This window comes from Tenrec ecaudatus, chromosome 10 (assembly GCF_050624435.1).
Source record: "Tenrec ecaudatus isolate mTenEca1 chromosome 10, mTenEca1.hap1, whole genome shotgun sequence".
Taxonomy (NCBI): domain Eukaryota; kingdom Metazoa; phylum Chordata; class Mammalia; order Afrosoricida; family Tenrecidae; genus Tenrec; species Tenrec ecaudatus.
Window position 1 is genome coordinate 114,137,846 of NC_134539.1, and position 12,038 is coordinate 114,149,883.

The 12,038-nt window shown below is 57.5% G+C and overlaps 1 protein-coding gene across 1 annotated transcript in view; it reads right to left on the reverse strand.

Moving 5' to 3' along the window:
* Nucleotides 1-4,401: 4,401 nt before the first annotated feature.
* Nucleotides 4,402-12,038, reverse strand: part of KSR1 (kinase suppressor of ras 1) — a 167,157-nt gene continuing 159,520 nt past the window's right edge. The window contains exons 20-22 of the mRNA XM_075559618.1: nt 11,159-11,292; nt 9,151-9,231; nt 4,402-7,267 (exon numbers count right to left, since the gene is read on the reverse strand). Of these exons, the coding sequence (XP_075415733.1) occupies nt 7,189-7,267; nt 9,151-9,231; nt 11,159-11,292 (294 nt within the window). The 3' untranslated portion in view covers nt 4,402-7,188. The remainder of the gene's footprint in view (nt 7,268-9,150; nt 9,232-11,158; nt 11,293-12,038) is intronic.

Below are 12,038 nucleotides of genomic sequence, written 5' to 3' on the forward strand. Positions count from 1 at the left end.
AAAATTCTTTTTAAAGGTTTTAAAGGGGGGAGCTTATTGTGGTCATCTAAGATATGACTATTGGTTTCTCCCCGCCTGGAGCTAAGACAATTGAAGACACCAATTAGTTCAAAGGACTAACGGACAACTCGAGCCTCAGCCTCCACAATCCCGAGACCAGAAGAACAAGGCGATGCCTGGGAATGGCTACCATATGTTCTGAACGGAATCGCATGAGAAAGTCTTGGAGAGTGGGAGAAAAATGTGAACTGAAAAAGGTCAAAAACCGAAAAACAAACAAACAAGCTTAGTGGTCATGCAAAGTCTGGTGGAAGCCCGAAACTATATTGTCTTTTATTACCCTTCTATCTTGTCGTCTATAATCACCCAAACTGCAGTGTCTTAACCACCCTCGGACCTGGAAATGAACCCAACTCCTACGGACGGCTCGATCGCCAGACAAACAGCAGACACGTCTCCAAGGTAGGCAGTCACACTGCAGAGGTGTCCACACCTGCCTTTGAACCAGCAATCATTTGAGCTCAAAGGGGCAGCATTTGACCGTGAACAAAGTGCAGACTACAGAAAGGGCTAGAACTGCAGGAGGAAAGGAAGTGGGAGATATGGGCTAATGTGGCCTCCGTGGAGATGGCAATCAATGAGATGAAACAAAGGCTGTCTGAACTATTGGAGGGGAAAATGCTTTGTTTTGGAAGCCTTTGCTCTGTAAACCCAGATCACACACACACACATGCATACACAGTTTGCAAAAATTATAACTAATTCAAAGCTCACTGCCATTGAGTTGATGCCGGCTCATAGTGATCCTATAGGGCAGGGTGGAGTTGGCCCGGTGAGTTTCCAAAACTAAACTCTTTATGAGTTAGAAAGCCCCATCTTTCTCCCGAGGTGGTCTTGAACCGCTGGCCTAGTGGTTAGCAGCCCAACCCCATAACCCACTATGCCAGAGGAAATCCTTAAGTCTGCTGGCTTCATGACCTTCCCTGAGTTTAAAGAGAAAACAGTTTCTTGGTATAGGTTTTTAGCTCTGTGCCAAGGTCAATAAAACAAAATTACTCCACTATCACTGGGTCTGACTCACAGGGACCCACAGGAAGGTGTCCACGGCTGTAAATCTTTACGGAGGTGGATAACCTCATATTTCTCCCTTGGATCAGCTGGTGGCTTTGAACAGCTGACTTGGTGGCTGGCAACTCAGTGCTTACCTGACAGTGCCATTTTTAAAAGAAGTTAGTATGGGTTAGATGAAGTCTGAATTCATGCTCAGACCAGCCATTTTACTTTGGCCGAGTGTCTTCGTTTTAGAGAGCCCTGGCGGCCTACTCGTTTGATTGCAATCTGAAAGGTCGGCGGTTTGAAACCACCAGCTGCTCCAAGGGAGAAAGACGGAGCTTCCTACTTTCAGTTATAGTCTCGGAAACTCACAGGACCACTGCTGCTCCGTCTCGTAGGGTTGCTAGGAATCAGCACTGACTGGACGGCAGTGAGTTGGGTTTGGGGGATGCTTTGAGGTGGGGGAGCTCAGACTCTGCTGGGCAATGCAGAAGCAGTAGCTTGTAACAATGTGGCACCAGGCTGGGCCAATACTGGGCTGGCTGACCGGACTCAATATGCCAGGTATTTCTATCCTGACACTCTTATTCACAATTTTGGAGTCAGTTGGCCCAGAAGGAAGTCAAAGCTCTGTGATTTCACTTCCTGGTTGGGTGATCCTTAGCCTCATCGATCCTTCAGTTTCTCTTCTGATTTAGTTCCTACCTGGCCTCAAAACCGCCAGTTCGAAACCACCAGCATCTTCTCGGATGAAAGATGGGCTTTCTACTCTCGTAAACAACTGCCATCTCAAGAACTCAAGAGGGCAATTTCACTCTGCCCTAGAGGGCTGCTGTGTCAGCACGGCTTGATGGTTGGCGGTAAGGTGTTCTTGTTTCTGGTTTAGCACCTTCCAGGTGCTATGCTTATTGGAACAGCCAGGGAGGGTGGCTGTGTTAGAACCAAGAGCCAGTTGCCCCGCACTGCCCCATGACGGGGCGTGGATCAGACCGTGGCCAGGCAGAGGGTGGTTTTTGTTTGGTTTTCTCTCTTTCAAGAATAGTGATTTCATGTCTCACAGTCCTAACAGGCAAGATATGCAGGCCAGGGGCTGGCCTTGTGGGTGTGGCTTCTATGTTGGTAACCCAGCACGCTCCTGGGTTCCGTGGATTGTAGACAAGCCCCTCATGGGATCCGGCTTCCCTAGGTACGCACATCTCTTTGTCTGATCGAGGTTTTCATTGGCTGGTTTTCAGAAATAGATTACCCGGCCTTTCTTCCTAGCCGATCTTAGTGGGGAACGACCTGAAACCTGCATAACCCCCCTAACACCGGGCAGAGAGCTAGTGGCTGCTCCTGCAGTTATTTTGGCTGGAAATCGAAACTGAGCTTCTCAAACAGAAGCCAAGACCCACCTTCTTGGAAGTCTTCCTTTATCTGGCTGCTCCTCTAATTTACCAGCTGAGGTCCTTCTCAAGGGGCTGGTCCCTCCTGATAACACATCCACAGTACATCTAGCCAGCCACACTTCCAGGGAGCGATCTGGCGAGACCTCTTTCAAGAAAGACAAGGTAGGCGGAGTACTCGTTTCCCCTGCTCTCAACAGGGCCGCAGCCACATAACAGACTGCTATTTTCACTGAGCCACCGGGCAGAATAAAAACAGAGATGGGGGAAGCGATTCGCTGGTGCTGGGGACACATGCAGATGAGAAGCGGCCCAGAGACGGTGCCTGCACCAATGGCCTCCCATTCAAAGAGCTGCAGAGGAGGCCTGGCCACAGACCTGTTTCCTCTTCCCAGAATTAATATACAATAGGCAACCTTGTCCCCCACCCCCTAAAATAACAAACAAACAAAAGCACTGCCATTGAGTCGCTTCCAGTGCATGGTGACTCTCTAAGGGTGGGGTAGAACTGCCCCTGTTGATTTCTGAGACTACAGTTCTCTGGGAGTAGAAAGCCTCCCTTTTCTCCCACAAAACTGCTAGTGGTGTTGAACCCCTGACCTCATGGTTAGCAGCCCAATGAGTAACCGCTATGCAGCCAGGGCTCCCAGCCTTGTCTCCTCTGAGCTTACATTTGAAAGGAAGTGTGAACACCAGAAAGGTCTTGAGAACATACCATGCCGGCATGTTACAGCCATGCTTCTAGCAATGTGACTTTGACAGCACCAGCTCCCCCCGCCAATATATCCCAGGGAAAAATTCTGGAACCATCTACTACTCCAGAAGACACGAGCTAGCATAAACTCCAATTTCAGGGCCCAGAGGTAAGAATAATTAGACTCTAATAATCCCAACCCTGCTCAAGAACTCTCAATGGCTCCCCAGGGCTGCCATGCTCAAGACCCGGCTCTTTGGCTTAGCACCTACCTGATCCTTTCCTGGTTCCTGCTGCTTCCCAGGCTCCGCTTTGCCACAGGGGATAGACACGAGGCTTTCCGAGTACACCCAGGGCTTGGCACAATCCCTTCCCTGCTTGCCCGCTCAGATACATCTACTCATCCTTCATGTTCGCTCCACTGCCACCTCCTCCATGAAGCCTGCCAAGCCACTGAAGGGGCGCATTGGCTCACACGTGCGGGTGATGGTGCTGCCCTTTCTTTCTTCAGTGTCCCCACCCCTGGCACTTCTGGCTCACGAAAGCTCAGTGAGTTCCCTGACTTGGGATGAGAGGGAGGTGCTGTGGAGCTGACCCCTTGGGACCGACTGGTCTCGGGGAGCACCTGGGCCCCCTCCCTGCCCGTTTCCTTAGCTGTGTGGTGGTTACAGCACCGTGCCCGCCTCCTCCGTGGCAGTGTGGTGAGTGTTGGATCAAAGTGAGCCTCTGTGCGATTGACGGGAGGGGCCCACAAATTCAGTTCCTCCTCGCCTCCCCCTGGTTCTTTACCCACCCCCTTCCAAGAGCTTCTCAGGTAATGGAACCAGCTGACAGCCTCTTAGAAGCTGGGTTTGACCGAGAGAATCCCCACTGCATGCCGAGACATCTACCAGCCAAAGGGTGTGGGTGAGACCCTCGAGGCCGGGCCTGGGTCTGCTCTAGGCGGCGCCCTCCTTGGCAGCTGGATACCCTGCCCTCTGCACACCTGGGTCCTTCGGGGCTGCTCCTTCCCCCTTCCTCCATGGTTCAGAAACATCTGCCTCCAAGGCCCGTGGTGCAGTCTCTCTGCCTTTGTAAGGCACTCCTGAGCCCTCAGCCCGTCCTGTGCAAGTGCAGGGGCCCTGGGTCTCCTTCGGGACCGACCCACACACACTCGGTCCCGGGGCACCTTGAGCTAACTTCAGACCGATCTAGACTCCCATGTGTGCCTGACATCCAGGTTTCTTCTCGCCAGGGGACACAAACCAAAGCAGATGCCGTGTGCTTGTTAATACTAACCGTTTTAATTTAAATTAATAGCATTTCTGGAAGACAAATGCAGTTGATAGAAAATATAAAAACTTTTACTGTACAAATTTCACATCACATTCAAGAAAAGCAAGTGTGTGTCCCTGTGGCTACAGAGGGCGCTGGGTCTGAGCCCACGGCTGAAACCCTGGGCCCATAGTAGCCTCACGCCAGTTCTCCCTCCAGCTTCACATTGGTGCCCCTGTTGCTGTCGCCCCTGCCCCTGCCAGCGGCCATTCCTCTGCCCCGTAGCACCTCTGTGGGTGGGAAGGGGCCCACCGCAGTGACCACCACAAAGGCCTCCGGTGCTGGCCCTGCAGCCATGACCACGGGAGATAGGCCCCGAGGTGGTGGGGGTGCTCCTGAGCACCCCAGCTCTGGCGACATGAGGCAACCAGCTTGTCACACAGTGCTCACTACTGGCCCAGCAGCAGGGTCCAGTCCTCGGGTCAGGAGCCCAGGCAGGGCTGCAGCTCTGGAGGCCAGGGCCATCAGGGACATGGACCGCAGGGCATGAGGGGAAGCTGGGACCTGGAGGCTCTTCGAAGTGACACCCCCCTCCCCCCATACACACACACATTGGACACCTCCACAGCCCTTAGCTCTCCCTTCACAGCTGGCCAGGGAGAGCTGCGTTCACAGTGATCCGTTGTCCTTCCTGTATTTCCCAGACAGGAGGCCAGGGCGCCTTCCTAGCCTCACTTCACAGTCAGGTACAACCAGGGGGAGAGGGGCGGGGGAGGGGGTAGTGCAGTCCAGGGCCTTGGGGAGAGGGCGTCCTCCTCGGCACCACCTCAGGGTTCATTCATGCCCCTTCTCCACGGTCAGTTCCTTCAAGGTGGGTGCTGTGCCCCTGCCGTGTCTGGACACACAACAAAGCTCCTTACTGCTATCGCGTCATTCCTAACCCGTAACGACCCTCTAGGACGGAGTGGAACTGCCCAGCGGGTGTCTGAGACACCGAACCTTCATTGCCCTCATGGAGCAGCTGGTGGGTGGTTTTGAACCACTGACCTGCGGTCGGCAGCCCCACCATGGGTATTAACAAAATGCTGCTGGAAGTGAACTGAGACTGTGATAAGACCAAGATCCAGGTGGACTCTCTCCGGGGGGTGGGGCTAGGACATCAGGAGTCCCGGAAGAGGCAAGAGCTGGGACCCTCACTCAGGCTGCCACCAGACTCTGCTCTTGCCCGTGGGCGGGGCAGGGGCCAAACCGTGACCTATGAGAAGGCAGATGTGTAGGGGTGCTGGCCTATATTCCATGTGGCTGAGGTGCGAGGGTCACATACAGGGGTAAGTTACATGGCCGTGGGGTGCTGGGGACAGCGTGAACAGACCCGCCCAGTGCTGAGCTAAGGAGTGTACAGCTTTCTTTCTCCCCACCCTGGTTGGGAAAGGTCAGGGTGCTAACAGTCTTGGTAGCTGGGGCAGACTGGGCAGGGGGTGGGCGGGGAGTCCCGGGAGTACAAGTACACAGCTATATTCTCCAAGAAGTGGCCGCTCGAGGGGGCCCTGGCCCTGGAGTGGGCCTGCGGCCTGCGGCAGGGTGGGCATCGATGTGTTGCTTCAGCTCACCTCCGGTGCTTGGGACCCTCTGAAAAGTGGTGGTGGCGCTAGGGGATGGGGAGGATGGGGGGGCAGAGGTAAGCCCCAGACTAGCGCCCAGCTCGGCTCCATGTCCTGTTCTCAGGGCCGCCACGGAAGGGAGATAGTTTCTAATGAAGCCCCTCGTTCCCCCACGGAAGGGAGATGGTTTCTAACGAAGCCCCTCGTTCCGTGCCAAAAGTCTGGCTTGGAGCTTTCAAAGGCTCTGCAAATGGGGACAAAGGGGGCTTGCTTGATAGGTTTCACTGGAGTGGGGGGCAGGCTTAGAGCATGGGCTGTGGGAGGTGGGCTCAGGTACCCCAACCCTGTTGTCAACGCAGAGCAGGCGCCATGACACACCGAGGATGAGCCAAGGTCAGCTTGGGGCTGGCTGGAGTCTAACCACCATAGGGCTATGTCTCATCTCCTTCAGGGATCTTCCCAGGGTGGGGGTGGGGGTGGGTTCAAGAAGAGGCATGTCTACAGGGATGTGGATGTGGATGTGGATGTGGACGTGGCCTCCCCTGCGGAGACGACCTTGGCTAGGTGAACAGAGACTGCATCCAAATGTCGGCCTGGACGAGGAGGTCTTCTTTGCCCCCAGCAGGAAATGCCCACCCCCCCACCCCCCGCCCATGGAGAGCGCAGCTCCTAGTCAGGGTTTCTGCTCCAAGATGATGGGCAGCCGGACCGTCTGATGGGGGTCAGCGGAGACCCCTAGAGAAGAGTCTCCCCCTCTGGCACCCAACCCTTGCCCCTGGGACCAGCCAACCACCTCGTTGCTTTTCCTGCTCTGCTGCAGTGCCCCCCACCCCACTCCCACCCCTGGGGCTGCCCCTCACCATCCCAGTGGGCGGGGCCCGGGGCCCTGTGCACAGAGACTGGCCATCTTTATTACCTCTTGTAAAACATCGCCCACATGCAGCAGAAACATGTATGTAAACATTGGCTGCCTGTCTGGACAGGTTGGGGGGGGGTGCCATTTTCAGCAGCAGCTCCATCTCCACAGGACCCGAGCATCCCTGGGGGCAGCAGTGTACACTGAGGCTCGGGCTCCGGGTTTGCAGCGCTGGGAGGGCCGGGAGGATGGCTGGTGCTTCGGAGAGTGAGTTTGCTTTTTAGTCTGGGTGGCTCACAGAATCGGCTCAAGAAAGCCACCGCAGCAGGAGACCTGCACGCCTGGCTACATCTTGGGGTTACTGGGCTCCAGGACACCCAGGCCCAACCTCTCAAAGCGGGGTGTCACTTTGCTGCTACTGATGCTGCGAAGAAGGAGAGAAACCCGGGTTACAGCCTCGCTGGTCAGCGTTGGGAGGAGCGCGTGGACCAGGTCCAGAAGCTTGGCAATGGGCCCGGCCACCCACCAAGAAGTGACAGTGACTGCGACGCTAACAGCCTGTGCAGAGCTGCTCCTGGCCGACATGGAGGGCCGGGTCCCCATCCTCCATCACTCGGCCCGCCCCATCACCGCCCCGGGATCAGAGCTGCTGTCATGTTTGCTTGTGCTCCGACTGGTGCATGGGAGAGAGAGGCTGATCCCCGGGACCAAGGGCAACGTCCCATCCTGCATTAGAACGTGCTCCCCCCATTTGGGGATCCATGAAGGCCATCTGGGAGGCTGGCTGAAAGGCAGCTGCCCAGAGACTTCTCATGCATGAGATGGGGACCAAGCAGGTCACGGGTGGGGCCCGGGAACCTGCAGTTCGGACGTTCTCCAGTGGCTGATGCACACGGCCTAGAAGTCACCCTGTCGGTGATAGCTGACTGGGGGCTTTGGGTACATGGGCAGATGTTGTGAGGGTCACTAACTTGGGGGCGAGGCAGGGGGATGGGGCTAGCAGCTCTATTTTTATTTCTGAAATTGGTATTGGGAATCCCCCTTTGCTTTAGGAAAGTGTTTTGGGGGCTGCAGGTTTTGGGATGTGGGGTCCCTGAGAGCACGAGGGCAGCGTGTGCCTACTGCTCCCTGGGACAGACCAGCCGTTATCGGGGGCTCTCAGGACCACAGTGCTGGGGGGACTCCTGGTGGCTCTCATATCACTCCACTCCTTGTTGGATGGGCCCCCCCCGGTGAAAAGCCAAGTGGAACCCCCCTCCACCCCCACCCCCGCTTCATACCAGGAGGGGGCTGGTCTCCCCAGGGTGGGGCTCCATCTCACCACAGTGTTTGTTAGTCATGACACAGCACCACCCAAGCAAAACCCACCCAGCACCCCCCACCCCCAAGACAAATGGCAGAGGAGACACAAAAGTCATGTCCAGGAAGGTAGTTAAGAGCGCGTGCGGCTCGCCGAGGGCGGGGGGCGGGGAGGGGCTCTGTTAGTGGTGGGTCTTCCCGAGAGGGCGGTCGCTCAGGCACGTGGAGAGGGGGCAGTTTGGAAAACACACAAAGCCAAAGAAGAAGTCTGGCAGGGCAGCCTGGCGCGGCAGAGCCTGCGTCCCGGGTTAGTGCCCGCAGCTCGCTGGGTTTAGCGGAGGTCCCGGTGCCGAGGTGTCGGTTAGGAGGAAGAGAGGCCGGGTGCATGCAAGGCAGTCGGACCTACAACCTACAGAGGGAAGAGAAGGAGGGGGAGCAGTGTCAGAACCGCCAGCCCCCAAGGGAGCCTGGGGCGAGTGTTAGAGGCCTGGCGGGGGATGCGGGCGGAGGATGCTCTTTCTGGGGTGGAAAGAGACAGGGTCGTGGCCTGCCCCCCCCCCCATCCCAGACTTGGCAGCAGTGCAAGCTGAGGGGTCTGGGAAGAGAACCATCTCCAAACTCCCCCACAGCCCGGCCCAGCGATGCTTCTGGAGAAGGTGCTGGCTAGTGACTGGCTGATGGGCTTGCGTTCCTCACCCACAGACTACTGGCTCGAACCCCTCAGAGCACACTGCGTTTCTCATGGGATCCCCTCCATTGGAGCATGGGGCTTCGGAGCCAAGGATCCAAGCTCGCCCCCCACCCCCAGAGCTACACCGACAGGGCAGGGCTACATGGTCTCTCCCTGCCCAGTCCTTTGCTGGCCATTTCAGCAGGATGGCACTTTGGTTTATGGGCCCGGCACACAGACAGATGGGGAAGCTGGGATGCAGGGACAGGCAGCAGGTGTATGCGGGGATGGCTGCAAGCAGGCAGGGGGGTGGGGGGAGGACATGAGAGGGCACACACTATTCTTGCAGAACCGGACAGGGGCTCTTAAAGTCAGCGTGGCCGAAGCGTCCTTTTCCGTAGTAGCGGCTCCGCCAGCGGCTGAGAGTGCCGAAGCGTTTCCGCCAGGTGAGGGAGGAAGGCAGTCCAGGCAGGGAGCACCCCACAAGTGATGGCGCCGGGTGCAGACAGGTGCAGGGGGTGGTCATGATGGAGGTGGGAGAGATGACAGCCCAAACCAGTGCACCCACCACCCACCGAGGGGGCGGGGTGGTGGGAAGCAACGAGACAATGGGAGAGAAGAGAGGAAATGAGAATTAGAGGTTGAGTGTGCAAAACGGAAGCAATCACGAACAGAGATTTCCACATGGACTCCGTCAGGGAGCCCGGCACGCTCTCCTTGAAGGGGCTTGAGCCTGTCTCTTTGGGCAGACCGCAGCAGCCCTGGTGTGTGACTCAGTTCCCCGTCTGCAGAGTGAGATGGGGCTAACTGGTCCTTGGGGTATCCAGATAGGTCTCCTGAAGCGAGGCCCCACGGTGTACCACCTCCCTTTCCATGGAGGAGGAAACCAGGCCCTGGGCTGCGGACTGAGCTCCCCGGGGTCCAACAGAACCAGCTTGGCGGGGCCCTGCTGCCTCCCACCACCGCCCCTGACTGTGGAAACCCATGCTCCTGCCCGTGTGTGGAGCGTGTCGACCTGAGATGTGGCTCCAAGGAGCCTCGAGCCCTCCAGGGCAAGTGAGAGACAGCAGCCCAAGAGTCCCGTGCTTTTCCACGGCACCGGGCACTGCAAGCGTGCCCTCAGCCATTCAGAGAGGTACTCCTGCCCATCTGCTATGCATCACCACTCTGCTCCTGGGGCGGGGCTAGAAGCAGTGGGCGAGAGAACAAGGCAGTCTGGGCCCCGGGAGGGGCAGTGCCCCGTGTCTGCTCCTGCTGGTCCTCATTTGACTGACGGCAGCTCCCTGCTGGCAGGCAGATGCCAAGCCCTCCACGGGTGTAGCAGCCACCAGACCGTGGGGCCTCCCTCACACTCCTCCCACGGCAATGCTCTACCTCTACCTGCCCCCACCCCACCCCCAACTTGTGTGTGGTACTTGGGCCGCCGTAAGAGCCAAATGCTGCATACGATGTTGGCGCTGTAAGGTGCGGTATTCCCGAGCCCACAATGGCATGCACCCCCTTCGACGGGCCCTGTGACCAGTTTACTCTACAAGGAAGGGTTGAGGCCCCATGGCAGGGCCAGGGCCTGAAGCCGACGTCACTTCACATAGCTGCTGGGCCCACCACAAGGGTCAGGGCACTGTAAGCATCCACGTGCCTCTGGGCCTATAGAGCCTAAACCATCTCCCACCGGTACCTTCGCCTACCCTGCCCTGACCCCCACTGCTTAAAGCTGAGGCACGGAGGTCCAGGAAAACAGAAGACTCCCCCAGATGCTCACAGATGGTTTGAGGCAGGCTGGAGTCTCTGAGCATTCTGACCGAGCCCGAAAGACAGGGGGACAGAGAAATAAGGGCGTGAGACACACACGGAAGAGATGGCGATGGCCTCCACTGTCTCACAGAGACAGTCCCCGGCCCGAGAGGGCGGAGGCAGGTGTGATGAGGCGGAATGGACGGGGCTTCAAGCATCAGATCACCGCATAAACCAACGGCGTGGTTCCCACAGGGGCAGCTCCGTTTCCCGGAGCGCTGTGTCTGCACCTGCACCCACTAGACAGTCTTGACCCTGCTTATTTGGGGGACACTCAAGACCCACGACTGTGTCGCGCTAACTGGCCTCAGGCTGTCCCCTCCTGGGCAGGATGTGCCTGTCCTAGTCTGCCAAGGACTGCCACGCTGTTCTCTCTCGCTGATGGGAAACGTGGGTACTCCCCAGCCTACAGGAGCCTTCTCACCGACTGACCAATCCTAGCCCATCCTTGTCAGGTGTGTGTGTGAATTTCCCAGGTCAAAGAGGGTGCTAAGAACCGGGGTTGGGCTGGGCTGGGCAGGGGTCAGGGGCAGCTGACTGCACAGCACTTACTCGGCTGACTTCCAGAAGTGCCCGGGGTGGGAGAGGCGCCGGTTCAGCTTGGGCAGTTTCTCCAGCATGTCCATCAGCAGGGGGAAGCTCGGCCGCTCCTGCAGGTCGAACGCCCAGCAGGCAGACAGGATCTCCTGCAGATGGAGCTGGCATGAGAGGAGGCCCGGCCCGGCAAGACCCCAGGCACGATTCCTGGGAGCCCTTCGATGTTTTCAACCTTTGCCCAGGCTACAGGACCCCCGACACCGTGCCACGTGAAGAAGTGTGGAGAAACGTGGAAACAGTGCCATCTCTGGAGCACTCCGAACCTCCCATTCCAAATGAGACTCCAGAGTGAGCTTCCCAGCCCTGCTGTTCTTCAACCCCATGGGGGGCGAAGGGGGCAGCCTGACCAAGTCTAGAGCTGAATGGGCTTGGTAATGGGGAAGACCAGATTGTGGAGGCCAGTGGTTTTCCAAAGGATGGAAAGTAGAGGCAGTGTGCAGACAGGTGGATGAAAGATGCTAGGAATATGCGTGGCTGGGGTGACGGTGGACGTGGGAGCCTTGGCGTTGGCAGGAATGGAGGCTGGGAGTGGCACGCAGCGCTAGCAGTGGGGACGCTGTCCTGCTCTGCCCCTGGCCCCCCACCCAGGTACAGTTGCTCCAGAGGAAATCTCTGACTTGGATATTGGGGGCTGCCTACTCTCAGGCTTCCAGGCCCAGGGACCTCCTGTGTAGCCAACACCCGGGGGCACCTGCATGCCGCTACGAAGCCGAGCAGATTTGAGCGGAGCTTGGTCATCTACCCAGTCACAGCTCACAAAGCCCGATGAGTTATGATGGATCCCGGAGGTGGCAGGGGACAAGGCAGCGTAGCATTCCTTGGTACATGGGGTCAA